Genomic DNA, 16,369 nt, shown 5'->3' with positions numbered 1-16,369 from the left:
GTAAAAGAAATTTAAAAAAAAAAAATAAAAGAAAAAGAAAAAAATATGGGGATTAAGTTAATTTGTTAATTGTGATTTAAAATATAAATTTCAGTAAAAATAATAGTTAAATATAAAAATATTAACATCATTTTGTTAATTTTAATTAAAATATCCTTTCAATTTTTAAAAGTTAGAAGGGTCCACTTCCTCAAACGCTAAATATTAGTATAAATATTATGTCATCAAATAATATACATATTCATGCGTTATGTGAATTATTTATTATTTTATTTTAATAATATAATTTAATATTTATTTTTTTACATTTTATAACATTTTATTAATGATCAATTTCTTAATTAATTATGTGAATAAATATTATTTCATGAGACTGTAATAATATAATATCTCTGTAGTATAATTGCTGTAACACCCCTGATTTTTTTATATATTATTATTGGGCTTCGTGTAGGTATCCTCAATTCGCGGAAATTCGACAGTTGTCCGGATCTGTGAATTTCCGGCCAGACAGACCAGTTACCGGAAAAGTCTCCGAATTGGATCGAGGTTTTGGCTACCCCACCATTGTCAGGCATCCCGAGCGCGTTCCCGAAGTCAGAATCGGCAAAGGTAAACCCAAACCTTGCTTTTTCGTAATTTTCTAATGCTTAAATAGGATTAAAAATCCATAAAATATTCGTGGTAGCTTAGAAAATTATGATTCTTTTTGCAATAGCCTAGTAATATTGCTAAGGACCGCGGGGCAAAGTTTTAGAATTTTTAGAGCTTATTTGGGCAGTTTTTGCAAAAATGGTCAATTATAGGGACTAAATTGAAATTTTACATATTGTGATGGATGACTGATTTGATGGGCCCAGGAGGGGCTGTGTGATATGATTGAACTGTGGATATATGGATTGTGAGTATAGAAGTGTGTTTTGAGCCATTTTGCAGGTTGGGTAGGTCCTAGGTATAGGGGAGACTCTGCCGGATTTTCGGCACGACTTATGACGTATTGGTCTTTTTCTTTATTTGTATTGAGTATTTTATATTAAAAATTATAATGTAATTATCAGGTGAGCCGGGACAGCCTTCTTCCTCCGCCTAGCCGCCTCAGTGACCACCGTCAAGTCTGTGAGTAAAATATTAATTTTAATTGTAATTTCGATATTATTATATGTTCAGCAAGCCCACGCATCACTTATATGCATATATTTATGTAGTTAAACTCTAGGCACGATTTATGATACATTGATAACTGTTAAAGTGGCATGATGTTGTTGTGGTAATTTGGAGCAGTGTGCGTGCGTTGGCCTGCGTGTGATGTGGTGTGGACTATGGATAGGACAGGTAGTCACGGCTTGAGTTCTTCGCTGGGACCCGATCCTTCGAGGGGTAGTCACGGCTTGAGTTCTTCGCTGGGACCCTCGATTTGGTTTATTAAGCGAAAGTCCGGCTTGAGTTCTTCGCTGGCACCAGGTTGGATTTAAGAGAGCTGTATAGGGGATCAGCTCCCATATGTTATGATTGATGCTACAGGGTGTATGAGTGCTCCAAATTACTTTTTTGATGTTATGATGTGAAAATGATGTTGATGTTGCATTTCACTCTACATGGTGCATTAGTTTTAGATAGTTATAGAGATTATGGTTAAAATTGATATTTTACTCTCTGAGTCGAACGCTCACTCCTGTTCAATATTTTTTTTCTCAGGCTGCAGAAGGATTTTATTTTGGTTAACCTACTTTTCTCCTTCGCAGGTTGTCTATCAATATTTGTGTAATTTTATTTACTCCTAGAATTTCCGCATGTGTTAGAAGTATTTATTTGATTATGGTCTGTAATATTATTATCATGTTGGACCTGTAAACGTAAAATGATATGCATGTTTGATGGATTGGATGAGGGAGCTGAGCTCCCATTTATTTTTATGAGAATATGAGTATGTGGAGGGTGAGCTGAGCTCCCCAATTGAGTATTTATTATGTTTACAGGTCGGGTGAGTCGAAAACTCCCCGTTGAAAAGTCCAGTTTATGGCCGGACTCTGTCCGTTTGGTTTCTTGAAATTGGGACCAAATGGGCCTTAGAGTTGGGTTAATAAACAGTTAGGATTACTACGGACCTCGGGGTCTTTAGGCTGGCCCAGGTCCTAGTGCCGGTCCGGCCCATAGGTTGGGTCGTGACAATTGCAATTACAAAAAGACTGAGAATGATTATATAAAAATATATGTTCATGATAATAAATATAATAATAGGTACAGTCCAATATATTATCTTAATTATTTAATAAATAATAATAAAAAGTTATAATCACCGAAATTTTGATAAGTAAAAAGAGGTAGCTATATCTAGTATTCAAAAGAAGTGAGTAATGAATTTGATTTCAAGTGTTAATAAATAATTTTGTTAATAAAAGCTGATATAATATTTTAATAGTAGATGATATAATTTTTTATGTTAAATAATATGCTACATTACTATTTTTTAAGTTAATTAATATTAAGTGTAGCAATTTTTTAATACCAGCAAATATAATTTTATAATAGCAGATATAGTTTTATTAGGATAAACTATAATTTAGTCTCTAATATCCAACACACTTAGGGGGTATTTGATTTACCTGTTGGGTGCAGCTGATAGCTGATAGGTACCAAAAAAGGTAAATTGTGGTATTTGGCAAGTTTAAAAAAATAGAGCTGATGGGCAACTGATATGATACCCATCAGTTGCAGTTTGTATCAGCTCTATATTTAGAGCTGTTTCTCATCAGCTGATAGCTGATCTGGTTTTATTTTTTATTTTGACCATATTATCCTTTTTTATTTAACTTGAAAATTAATATTATTAATATTTTTATTTTTTTATTTGTAATTTTAATATTTTAATTAATGTATTTCAACTTTGTTAAAATATTTTTTATTAATAACATAAAATATAAAATATTTATTTATATCCAAAAACTTAAATTTAATTATAAATTTTTCTATTAACAATAATAATTATTTTATTATTTTATCTATATTTTTAAAATTATTTAATTATCTTAAAAAATAATTATTTTCTTATTTCAATAATAAAATAAATGATATAATATAAAAGATTAATAATTATATATTTATTTAAATAATATAATATATTAATTTAATAATTATATATTTAATTTAATAATAAAATAAATAATATAATGTAATAAATTTATAATTTTATATTTATTTAAATAATAAAATAAATTATATGATATATACCCTTATTAGTCATTTCACATATTAACAGCAACAGCTAAATATAATTTTACCAAACACTTAATATAAAATAGCTATCATCAGTTATCAGCTATCAGTTATCAGCTATCAGCTAACAGTAACAGCTAACAGCTATCAGTTGTATTCAACGGTTAATCCAAACATGCCCTTAATCCATTTAATATGATTATCATTATCAATCAATACAATATTTATTAGTATTACATAAATTCTAAGAATGAAATAAATAAATAAACACAATAAAAATTAATAACTAAAAAGTACCAGAATATACGGAGAAAAATATAAATTAGATTTTTAAGGAAAAATACTCATTTTACAACTTGGGAAAAAAAATTAAATAGAAATGAACGTTTAACTCAGAAAATTTAAATAATGATTATACTCATAATTTATATAACTATCTATTACAAATGTAGTCCTACAAATAAAAATGCACCAAATAAATATATTACTCAATTTTTGCGCAAGATGGTAAATTGAAACTACATATGCACCTATTCATAATATATACTGGAAGTTGACTCTATACATTGGCTCTCTAAATTTAAGATGTTCTTTTATTCCTTCCCGTGAGAATCAATAAAATATAACGTCGTACTTACGTCATCCATCTATATCCATACAGATATAAATAGCCGCAGTAATGGCAAATGTTGAAATGCATTGGTGGAAAATGAGCATATAAATAAATATAAGACAATATTTTTTAAATGAATTATTTAAAAAAAATATAAATATAACTTTTCATTTAGCCACTCAAATTCTAACTTAAGTTAAAAAATTTTCTACCACAAAGCTAGGGGGCCATGGCCCCCAGCCCACCCCTCCCTCCGCCATTTATATTCAGATAATAATATTTGAATTTGAAATATGTTCATATAGTTTTCAATGAATTTTAATCAAAATTACACTCTTTTGAATATCAAAATTATTAATAGAGTTTTCACAAATAATTATGTTGTCATTGGTCCCTATCCTGTTCTCTTGTGTAAACTCTTAGGTTATGTTTAGTAGAGAGAAATATAATGCGATATAATTAATTATGTAATGTAATTAAAATTATGATATAATATAATGTAATTATCATTACATTCTTTTTATTTAGTTATAAAATAAAACTATAAGTAGTGGAATGTAATGATAATTTTTATTTTAATATTTAATTTATTTATGATATTAATAATAAATGATGATTGCAGTGATTGATAGTTGAGTGATAGTAGTGGCGACGGTGATAGTGGCATCAACAACAGTAGTTAGATAGTGGTGGTGGTGGCAATATGGGGTAATGGTGGTGGTAGTGTGATAGTGATAACAATAGTCATAATAGGATGGTGTTAGTGATGATAGTGGTGGTGGTTGTCATAGTAGTGGTGAGCTAGTAGTAGTGGTGATGATAGTATTGACAATAAATAAAAAAATTAAAACAAGCAATTGTAATTATATCAATTTTTATATATAATGACTATTACGTTATTTTAAATATAATTAATTACGTTGCATAATTGTTACTCTATTATATGTCAAATTTTTTTATTTTACCAAATAACGTAATAAAATATACAATGTACGATTACATTATGCCCTATCAAACATAACTTTTGATTTCCTATTATCATTCTGTCCCTTGAAGACATTTAGAAACCATTTGTTTCACCCCACGTAAAAAAGAAAAGAAAAGAAATAAAAAATTGAAAAAAAATACATTAGGTTAAGATTCGTGTATATGTCTATTAAATGTAATCCCAAAGAAAAAGAAAAAAAAAATCATATTTGAATTTGGTATGAATTGATATACTGTATAACCTAGTAAATCTGTGAATGAGAAATGGAATTGATGATCTCTAAAGAGCATTAATTCTCAAGATGAACAAGAAATTTTCTATATTTAATATGATAGAACAATATAGATAAAAAAAAATCATTATATATGCATCATTTGTTCTAAAATTTGCGAGACCTTTGTCTGATAGGTGAAGGGCTAAGAGAATGAATAATTTTTGTGTTTAGCAAATGAAAAGAGTGGTTTCCTTATTCATGGATCGAGAGAGTTTCTTCAATTTCAAAGTGATGGATACATCCACTTAAAAAAGGTGATAGATATCATTAGGATGCAATATCTGAGGTTAATGGCATTTCACTCTCTTGAGAAGCAATAGACAAATCATTGCTCGAAATGCTTGTTGATAAACTCCTTGCATTCTTCTTTTCATTGTCGTCATCATCATCACCCCCTCCCAACATCACTGCCCCTCCAAATTTGACTTGCCTCCCATCTCCTTCTTCAGCAGACTCTATTGGAGAGTCAATGTTTGCAGGCACATGGGATGCTACGTTCCCTGATGCATTAAAAATGTTTGAACGAGAATGAACACGGCTGCCACCCCTACCACCACTACCACCACCGCCACTAGCACCAATAACAACCCTAACTCCGAGAGCTCGAGAAATGATGCGATAAAGACAAGTAAAGCACCAAAAAATCCAAGGGAGGCAAACTAGCGTTACACCAGCAATAGGAAGCCAAGGCCTAGCTTCATTCTGAGGGAGGATAATGTACAAAAGGAGGAAGGTGCCACCAACGGCGATAGAGGTAAACAAGAAACAAGAGATGAGCCATATAAATAAACGCCCGGAAGTGGGATCTGCTACAGGCATTTGTGCATGAATAAAGGAATTAATGATCAAAGGATGAGAAAAAATGTTAAGATATCTTCTTTGTCATCTTCCATTTTGGTTCATTATTGGGGATTGATTTTGCTTGGAAAGAATGCATCAAGAAGGAGCTCATAGATCTACCTCTTCATCAGGTTTTTTACAGGGTGGACATATTCAAAGTTTGTTTACGTAAAACATGGTTTCTTTTTGCTCAAAAGGAAACACTCTCCTTAGGGGAGAGGGAGGAAGAGAGAAGAAGAGAGAAAAACGCTTTGTATGTTCATTTTTATAATTTTTTCAGGAGTGTTAAAAAAGCAAGCCTAAGCAAGCAAGATGGAATTTAAGTGGAGCTCAAATTGATAAATTTATACCTGTCCTATATATAATATCTATCTATCAATTTATAATATAAAAAATAACTTATATCTCATTTTTCGCATTTGTATTTATGAAAATTTTTGGTTTATAATTGAAGTTAGCGGAAACTCATAGTTTGCAGTTTCTTTAATTTAAAGGGTACATGCTAAAAAAAACAAAACTATATGCATTTTCTTAATTATAATCAATTTTTTTTATTAATTTTGACTTACATTGAAATTTTAGCATTAATTGTGGCTTGGGTATAAAAGGACGAAAATATTGTGGCTTGGTAATTTTTTGTTTATATGTTCCTATTGAAGTGGCTGCTAACGTAGCATGGACTTTAATATTTAATTATGATATTGCTTATGGTAAAATATTATTATTTTATATATTATTATCGACATAACATAATTTTAATAATGAAAAAAATTTAAAACTTCTTCACTTTTGTCAATTATAGCCAATTCTATAGATTTATTTCATTTATAGATAATTGACTGATTTTTATGTAATTTGCTCTAAAATTAATGTTTTATTACTTCATACAATTGTAAAAAATAATTATTTATATTTGTAATTAGTATAACAAAAAAAAATTCCCTTTCTCTCTCCCTCGTATTTTTGTCAATATTTAATTGTAAAAGTTTTTAAAAAAATAGAAAAATTTTTATTTATTTAAAATTAAAAATAGCCCTCCATCCACCCTTCTCTCTCTCTCTCTCTCTCTCTCTCTCTCTCTCTCTCTCTCTCTCCTGCCTACAGTAATCCAATGATATACATACACATCCACTCATATATTGATTATTATTATATGTGTTAAAATGATGATTATTATTATTATTATTGACATATTTTAGATTAATGTTTATTTTTTAATAAATAAAATTTTATTTATTTTTATAAATAAGTTTCATAAATACTGTTAAAAAAAAGAGAGGAGGAAATTATTATTTTTTATTATACTAAGTAATATAAATATTAATTTTTGTAATTGTTTTAAACATAAAATATTAACTTTTGGTTAAGAAAGGTCAAATATTAATTTAAGTATTAATTTTTACAATTGTATTAAGTAATTGAGTTTTTCTATTGATGTAATACCTCGAATAGTCAAAATCGTGTTTTGAAAATTGTGGTTCTCTTCTTTCGTGCAACACTGTTGTTACTTTGAAAATTTTTCAATAGTAAAGGAATTTGTTGTAACCGTAATGAAAAAGAAAATTCATGTGTAGTTTTCAAATTTAGGAAGAGGGTGGCTTATGGAAAAGGATAAGGTTGGGTCACAATAGCAAATGGTAGAGAAAGATAATTAAGGGTTCTCAGATAGCACCAACTCTGTAACACCCCTAATTTTTAAATTTATTATTTTTGAATAATTATTGATATTTTATTTTATTTGAATTTTAGAAAATTATTTGAAAATTTTCGGATTTTAAAAATTGGGTCCGATTTTTCGAAAATAAAAACTTTGATAATTTTTAAAAATTAATTTAAAGATCACGTGACAAAACTAAAAATATATTCAGAGTCTATAAATTTTTTTAAGTTTTCTAAAATTTTTTTGAAATTTTTGGGCCTCGTTTTCGGTCCCAAGGCAGAGTAAAAATTCAAAATTTTGTATCCTAAATCGAACCGGCCGAATTGAACAGGACTGAATCGGACCGATCGAATCGGACCGGCTCCTTCTTCCTTTTTCTTTCCCCTGCGCGCGTCCCGACCTCTCTCTTCCTCTCTCCCGTTTTTTCTCTCCTCTCTCCTCCTCGCGCCTCCCTGACTCCCAACTCGATTGCACCCCAGCCGGGCCACCGAACGCCGAGAATCGACTCGCGAAGCGACGCGACACGCGCTGCCGCCGTCTTTCGGCGATCCGGCCATCCGATCCGGCCACCGATTGGGCCGGGTCTTGAGTCTAAACCCATCTACTTGTCGAGAGCTTTCCATAGACACCAAAAATATCGAAATCTATAGAGCAATTTGTCCAATTTTTGTCCAAAAAGTTTTAGCTCATTTTGATTTTTGGGCTAGATTTCTCGCAAATCGTGAACCTCACGAGAAAACCGAGAGTACCAGAGCGCTCCACTCGTCGAGAGCTTCGCGGCGATATAAATTTCAAATTTTTCCGACACCGTTTTTCGATGGATCCCATGAAACTTTGTAGTGTTTTTTCGAGTATTAAATGAGCTTAGAAAATTCCGTAAAATTTATGTACTAACCCCTGTGTTGTGGGCTTCGTGTAGGTATCTTCAATTCACTGAAATTCGACAGTTGTCTGGGTCTGTAAATTTCCAGCTAGACAGACTGGCTACCGAAAAAGTCTTCGAATTGGATCGAGGTTTTGGCTACCCCGCCATTTTCAGACGTCTCGAGCGCGTCCCCAAAGTCGGAATCGGCATAGGTAAACCCGAACCTTACTTTTTCATAATTTTCTAGTACTTAAATGGGATTAAAAATCCATAAAATATTGGTGGTAGCTCAGAAAATTATGATTCTTTTTGCAATAGCCTAGTAATATTGCTAAGGACCGCAGGGCAAAGTTTTAGAATTTTTAGAGCTTATTGGGCTGTTTTGCAAAAATGATTAATTTTAAGGACTAAACTATAAATTTACATATTGTGATTGATGACTGATTGGATGGGCCCAGGAGGGCTGTGTGATGTGATTGAGTTGTGGATATATGGGTTGTGAATATAGAAGTGTGTTTTGAGCCCTTTTTCAAGTTGGGTAGGTCCTAGGTATAGAGGAGACTCTGCCGGATTTTCGGCACGACTTAGGACGTCTTTGGTCTTTTTCTTAGTTGTATTGAGTCAAATTTAATTAAATGATTGTAATAAAGTTGTCAGGTGAGTCGGGACAGCCTTCTTCCTCCGCCCAGCCGCCACAGTGATTGCTGTCAAGTCTGTGAGTAAAATATTAATTTTAATTGTAATTTCGATATTATTATATGTTTAAGCATGCCCATGCATCACTTATATGTATGTATCTATATAGTTAAACTCTAGGCACATTTTATGTTGCATTCATAACTATTTAAGTGCCATGGATGTTGTTGTGGTAATTTGAAGCAGTGTGCGTGCGTTGGTGTGCGTGTGATGTGGTGTTGACTATGGATAGGACGGGTAGACACGGCTTGAGATCTTCACTGGGACCCTGTCCTTCGAGGTAGACACGGCTTGAGTTCTTCACTGGGACCTCGATTTGATTATTAAGTGGAAGTCTGAGCTGAGTTCTTTGCTGGCACAGGTTGGATTTAAGAGAGCTGTATGGGGGATCAGCTTCCATATATTATGATTGATATTACTGAGTGTGTAAGTGCTCCAAATTACCTTTTTGCTGTTATGATGTGAAAATATTGTTGATGTTGCATTTCACTCTACAGGGTGCATTAGTGTTAGATAGTTATAGAGATTATGGTTAAAATTGATATTTTACTCTCTGAGTCGAACGCTCACTGCTGTTAAATATTTTTCCAGGCCACAGGAGGATATTTTTGAGGTTAACCTGCTTTTCTCCCCACAGGTCATTTATTTATTTTTGTATAAACTTGTTAACTCTTAGAATTTTCGCATGTGTTAGAAATATTTATTTGAATTGGGTCTGTAATATATATTGTTATTTTGGACCTGTAAACTTATTATTTTATGCATGTTGATGGACTGGATGAGGGAGCTGAGCTCCCATTTATTTTTATGTTGTATGAGTATGTGAAGGGTGAGCTGAGCTCCTTAATTGATTATATAATGTGTTTACAGGGCGGGTGAGTCAAAAACTCCCCGTTGAAAGGTCCATTTTATGGCCGAACTCTGTCCGGTTGAATTCTTGAAATTAGGCCCAAATGGGCCTTAGAGTTGGGTTAAGGAATAGTTAGGCGGGCCTTGGGGGTTTTAAGCTAGCCCAGGTCCTAGTGCCGGTCCGGCCCATAGGTTGGGTCATGACAAATGTGGTATCAGAGCTTAGGCTCCAGATTCTTAGGGAAAAATTGTCTAAAGTGTTGGGAAGAGGGTTGAATTCTTGAAATTGGGCCCAAATGGGCCTTAGAGTTGGGTTAAGGAATAGTTAGGCTTACTACGGGCCTCGGGGGTTTTAAGCTAGCCCAGGTCCTAGTGCCGGTCCGGCCCATAGGTTGGGTCATGACAAATGTGGTATCAGAGCTTAGGCTCCAGATTCTTAGGAAAAAATTGTCTAAAGTGTTGGGAAGAGTCTAATAGGAGTCACATGCGGAAAATAAGGTCCACATTCGTCCTGCATTGTCATTTTTGCTTCTAGCCTCTACTTCATATATTGTGTGTAAATATGAGTCTATAGAGCTGTGCAATGTGCAGCTTTGAATTTTGTGGGCTAATACTGCTGAATTTCAGGAAAATGCGTAGAAGCAGGAGAGCTACCACTACACCAGAACCAGATGTACCTGATGAGGTATCAGCATAAGATGAGGCACCTGCCCCAAGGAGGCGGGGTAGGAGGCCTAGAGCTGCTCAAGTAGAGGAGCAGCTATCACCAGTTCAGGATCAGTCATTTATGGCACAGGGTCCCATGGACCCAATGGCAGCTACTCTAGCTGGTTTACAGAGAACCATCGATATGATGGCACAGTATATGGTCCACCCTCCCCAGCAGCAGCAGTCCACCGCACTAAGAGGGGAACCTTACAAACAGATCATCAATTTTAAGAAGTTAGTGCCTGGTACTTATGATGTGTCAGATGATGCCTATTAATTTTTGGATTCCTGCAGACAGGCAGGAACAGAATTGCAGTTGACTGATAGAAGACTTATTGAGTGTGTGCAGCATGTCATGGGGCCTATGCCAAGACAATGGATGAATGACTACGTATTACCTCGGATGGAGGGTTTGTCATGGACTCAGTTTGTGGAACTGTTCATCAACCGGTTTGTACCAGAAAGTTTCAGAGATCAAAAGCAGTGGGCCTTTGAGGCTTTAAGACAGAATGACAGGTCTGTAGATGAATATGCTACAGAATTTCTGAAATTGAGCAGGTATGCCCCTACAGCAGTAGCTACAGAAACTATGAAGGTGAAGAGGTTCCTAAAGGGGCTTGACAGGAGGTATGCAAACCTGGCCATGATGTTTGATCAGTCTTTTGATGTGGTAGTTGATCGAGCCAGACAGATAGAGATTAGCTATGCTATGGATAACAGCGGAAGGGCAAAGAAAAATAGAGCAGAGGGTTCTTCAGGTGTTCCCCATATGGGTACTACGGATAGTGGTGGCCAAACTAATTACAGAGGAAGAAGCAGAAATAAGAGGAGTGGTTTTAAACACAAATCCCGAGGGTTCAGACCAGGGTACGGATCCAGCAGTAGTCACAGTTCAAGGTACAGAAGTTCTAGATCTGGTTCAGGATCCTCCTTGGCACCTTGTGCGCAGTGTGAAAAAGGACATTCAGGACCTTGTATGATAGGTTCAGGAGTATGATTCAGGTGTGGCCAACTAGGTCACTTTGCTAGGGAATGCCCCGTGTTCAGCGAGCCACAGATGGGGTCACAGGGTTCTCTTGCAAATATTCCTCGTCAGTTGTATCCTGGTGCTTCCAACATGGCAGGCAGTCAGTTCAGTGGCCAACAGGGCCGATGACAAGGGGGACATGGGTTTGGAGGCAGATCAGGAGGTAGAAGTCAGTATCAAGGTTTTGCTACTCAAGGTAGGGGTCAAGCTCGAGTTTTCACCCTGACCCACCAGGATGATCAGGCTTCCAATGCAGTTGTGGCAGGTATTCTTCTAATCTATTCCTATGAGGCTCGTGTTTTGATAGATCCGGGTGCTACGCACTCATTTGTCTCCCCTGTGTTTGCCATGAGATTGGGTAGAAACCCTACAACTTTAGAATGTCCTTTGTCTGTAGCTACCCCACTTAGTGACAGCATAGATGTTGATATGGTTTTTTCGAGTAGCCCAGTAGTAGTGGATGGAAAGATCCTCCCAGCAAACTTGGTTCCTCTACTAGTAATGGATTTCGATGTAATCTTGGGAATGGATTGATTGGTAACTCATTGTGCCACTTTAGACTGCAGGAACAAAAAGGTGTATTTCCACATACCTGGTGTGGAAGAGTTTAGTTTTGATGGTGACAGGAGCGTGGCTCCATATAATTTGGTGTCAGCAATTAGTGCTAGAAAAATTGTTGAGGCGTGGATGCCAAGGGTATTTGGCATTGGTGAGAGATACATCTGTAGAAGGTGTCAACATGGAAAATGTTCCTGTTGTCAGAGAATTCATGGATGTTTTCTCTGAGGAGCTTCCAGGGTTGCCACCAGGAAGGGAAATAGAGTTTTGCATTGATGTTGTGCCGGGTACAAACCCCATATCAATGCCGCCTTACAGGATGGCGCAAGCAGAATTGAAAGAGTTAAAGGAGCAACTACAGGAGCTTTTGGACAAGGGTTTCATACGTCCGAGTACTTCACCTTGGGGCACGCCTGTTCTATTTGTGAGAAAGAAAGATGGGTCCTTGAGGTTGTGTATTGACTATAGACAGCTGAATAAGGTGACTGTGAAGAACAAGTATCCACTTCTTCTGATCGATGATCTGTTTGATCAGCTCCAAGGGACTAGATTCTTTTCTAAGATAGACCTGCGATCAGGCTACCATCAGTTGAGAATCAGGAATGAGGATGTATCCAAAACGACATTAAGGACAAGATATGGTCATTATGAGTTCTTGGTGATGTCTTTTGGACTCACTAATGCACCAGCAGCCTTCATAAACTTGATGAACAGGGTGTTCAGGCCATTCTTGGACCGTTTTGTCATCGTATTCATAGATGACATTTTGGTATACTCTCGGACCGAGGAAGAACACGTGTGGCACTTGAGGATGGTGTTGCAGACTTTGAGGGAGCACCAGCTGTATGCCAAATTTTCAAAATGTGAATTTTGGCTAGGAAGCATCTCATTCTTGGGACACGTGATTTCTAGTGAAGGCATTCAAGTAGATCCCAAGAAAATTGAAGCTGTAACTGATTGGCTTAGGCCTACAACAGTCACTAAGGTATGAAGTTTTCTGGGCCTAACTGGCTACTATGGGCGTTTTGTGCAGGATTTTTCCAGGATAGCGGCTCCCCTAACTAAGTTGACTCGAAAGAATGTTCCATTCATTTGGACAGATGACTGTGAGGAGAGTTTCCAAAAGCTTAAGGAGTGTCTAACCACCGCCCTGGTGTTGACACTACCGACGAGTAGTGAAGGATATACCGTGTACTGTGACGCCTCCAGAGTTGGCTTAGGGTGTGTTTTGATGCAGAATGAAAAAGTAGTTGCTTATGCTTCAAGGCAGCTGAAGAGGCATGAGCAGAACTACCCCACCCACTTTGCACTAAAAATCTGGAGACACTACCTGTATGGTGAAATGTGTGAGATATACACTGACCATAAGAGTTTGAAGTACATCTTCCAACAAAGGGATTTGAACTTGAGACAGAGGAGATGGATGGAGCTTCTGAAAGACTATGATTGCACCATCCAGTACCACCCTGGGAAAGCCAATGTAGTAGCAGATGCTTTGAACAAAAAATCTTCTGGCAGTTTGGCACACATTTCAGCAGAGAAGAGACCGTTGATTCAGGAGGTACATGAGTTGATGGATCAAGGTTTAATCCTAGATCTTTCAGATGAGGGGGTATTGTTGGCTCATTGTTCAGTGAGGCCAGACTTGCGAGATAGAGTTAGAGTTTCCTAGCACAAAGACCAACAATTAATGAAGATCATAGAAAGAGTACAGTAGGGTGAAGGTGGAGAGTTTGGATTTGCCAATGATGGCGCCCTAGTACAAGGTTCTAGGATATGTATGCCCAATGTGGACAATCTCAGAAATAAAATCATGCGAGAGGCACACCATACACTGTACAGTGGCCACCCAGGTTCCACCAAGATGTATCATGATGTGAAAGATAGCTATTGGTGGAATGGCATGAAGAGAGACATAGCAGACTTTGTGTCTAAGTGTTTGACTTGTCAGAAGGTGAAGTTTGAACACCAGAGGCTGTCAGGAAAGCTGCAAGAGCTCCCTATCTCAGAATGGAAGTGGGAGATGATTACTATGGATTTTGTGACTGGGTTGCCTCGTACCACACGAGGATATGATTCGATATGGGTAATTGTAGAACGCCTAACTAAATCAACTCACTTCTTGCCTGTGAAGACTACATATTCTGTGGCACAGTACGCCCGACTCTATATTCGAGAAATAGTCAGATTGCATGGAGTTCCTGCTTCCATAATATATGATAGAGGGCCCCAGTTCACTTCTCAGTTTTGGAGGAAGTTGCAGGAGGCACTTGGCACACAGTTAAACTTTAGTACTACTTTCCACCCTCAGACAGACGGACAGTTCGAAAGGATAATCCAAACACTAGAAGACATGCTTCGCATGAGTGTTTTGGATTTTGGAGGTCAATGGGATGATCAGCTAGTTTTGGTAGAGTTTTCCTACAACAGTTACCATTCTAGTATAGGGATGGCACCCTATGAGGCACTATATGGAAGAAAGTGTAGGTCTCCTCTGTGTTGGAAGAAAATGGGAGAAGCGAAGGTGCATGATGTAGACCTAGTGCAGTACACTTTAGAGATAGTTCCTTTAATCAGGGAATGATTGAAAACAGCTTTCAGTAGGCAAAAGAGTTATGCAGACCCCAGACGGAGGGATGTGGAGTTTGCAGTAGGCGACTATGTATTCCTGAAGGTTTCTCCAATGAAGGGAGTCATGAGATTTGGAAAGAAGGGCAAGTTAGCACCTCGGTATATTGGACCTTTTGAGGTTACTGATAGAGTTGGAGCAGTTGCCTACCGGTTGGAGCTACCACCCAATCTTTCTCACGTTCATTTGTGTTTCACATCTCCATGCTCGGAAAATACATTCTTGATCCTTCTCATGTACTACAGTCGGATGTAATAGAGCTAAAAGAAAACTTGACGTTTGAGGAGCAACCTGTAGCCATAGTGGACTACCAAGTGAGGCAGCTAAGATCAAAACAGATCCCTATGGTTAAGGTTTTGTGGAGGAGCCAGTCAGTGGAAGAGTGCACCTGGGAGTCAGAATGGGACATGCGTAGCAAGTACCCTTATCTGTTCAATGTATAATCCTGTACTTTATTATGCCTTGTGTAAAAATTCGAGAATGAATTTTCTGTAAGGGGGGAAGAATGTAATACCCCTAATTTTTAAATTTATTATTTTTGGGTAATTATTAATATTTTATTTTATTTGAATTTTAGGAAATTATTTGAAATTTTTCTGATTTTAGAAATCGGGTCCGATTTTTCTAAAATAAAAACTTTGATGATTTTTAAAAATTAATTTAAAGACCACGTGGCAAAACTAAAAATACATTCGGAGTCTACAAATTTTTCTGAGTTTTCTAGAATTTTTTCGAAATTTTTGAGCTTCGTTTTCGGTCCCAAGGCAAAGTAGAAATTCAAAATTTTATATCCTGAATCGAACCGAACAAATCGAACAGAACCGGATCGGACCGATCGAATCAGACCGGCTCCTTCTTCCTTTTTCTTTCCCCCGCGCGCGTCCCGACCTCTCTCTTCCTCTCTCACATTTTCTCTCTCCTCTCTCCTCCTCTCACCGCGCCGCCGCCTCCCCAGCCAGTCCAGCTCGCCGGCACGCCTCCCTAGCCACCCCAACTCGCTGGCCGTCGCTGGAACGCCGGGAATCGTTGCCCGAATTGACGCGACGCGCAGCGTGTCGCTTCGTCTTCCCGGTCGAAATCCGGCCGATCCGGCTGGGTCTTGTGTCTAAACCCATCTACTTGTTGAGAGCTTTCTATAGACACTAAGAACATCAAAATTTATCGAGCGGTTTGTCCAATTTTTGCCTGGAAAGTTTTAGCCTATTTTTGACTTTTGGGCTAGATTTCTCGCAAACCGTGAACCTTACGAGAAAACCGAGAGTACCAGAGCGCTCCACTCGTCGAGAGCTTCACGGCGATATAAATTTCAAATTTTCCGACACCGTTTTTTGGTGGGTCTCATAGAACTTCGTAGTGTTTTTTCGAGTATTAAATGACCTTAGAAAATTCCATAAAATTTATGTACTAACCCCCGTGTTGTGGGCTTCATGTAGGTATCTTCAATTCACG

At 36.6% G+C, this 16,369-nt stretch overlaps 1 protein-coding gene across 1 annotated transcript; it reads right to left on the bottom strand.

The window, feature by feature from the left end:
• Positions 1 to 5,218: 5,218 nt before the first annotated feature.
• Positions 5,219 to 6,053, bottom strand: LOC110634053 (uncharacterized). Its single transcript, XM_021782940.2, has one exon. It carries the CDS (start codon positions 5,905 to 5,907, stop codon positions 5,356 to 5,358), a length of 552 nt encoding a protein of 183 aa, XP_021638632.1. The 5' UTR covers positions 5,908 to 6,053; the 3' UTR covers positions 5,219 to 5,355.
• Between the last annotated feature and the right edge of the window lie 10,316 nt (positions 6,054 to 16,369).

Source organism: Hevea brasiliensis, chromosome 7 (assembly GCF_030052815.1).
Source record: "Hevea brasiliensis isolate MT/VB/25A 57/8 chromosome 7, ASM3005281v1, whole genome shotgun sequence".
NCBI classification, from domain to species: Eukaryota; Viridiplantae; Streptophyta; class Magnoliopsida; order Malpighiales; family Euphorbiaceae; genus Hevea; species Hevea brasiliensis.
The sequence above is the reverse complement of the archived record's forward strand: the minus strand, read 5'-3'. Positions and strand labels throughout refer to the sequence as shown.

Excerpts from the sequence above, each read along its gene's own strand:
- LOC110634053 (XM_021782940.2), bottom strand. The coding sequence starts at position 5,907 with ATGCCTGTAGCAGATCCCACTTCCGGGCGTTTATTTATATGGCTCATC.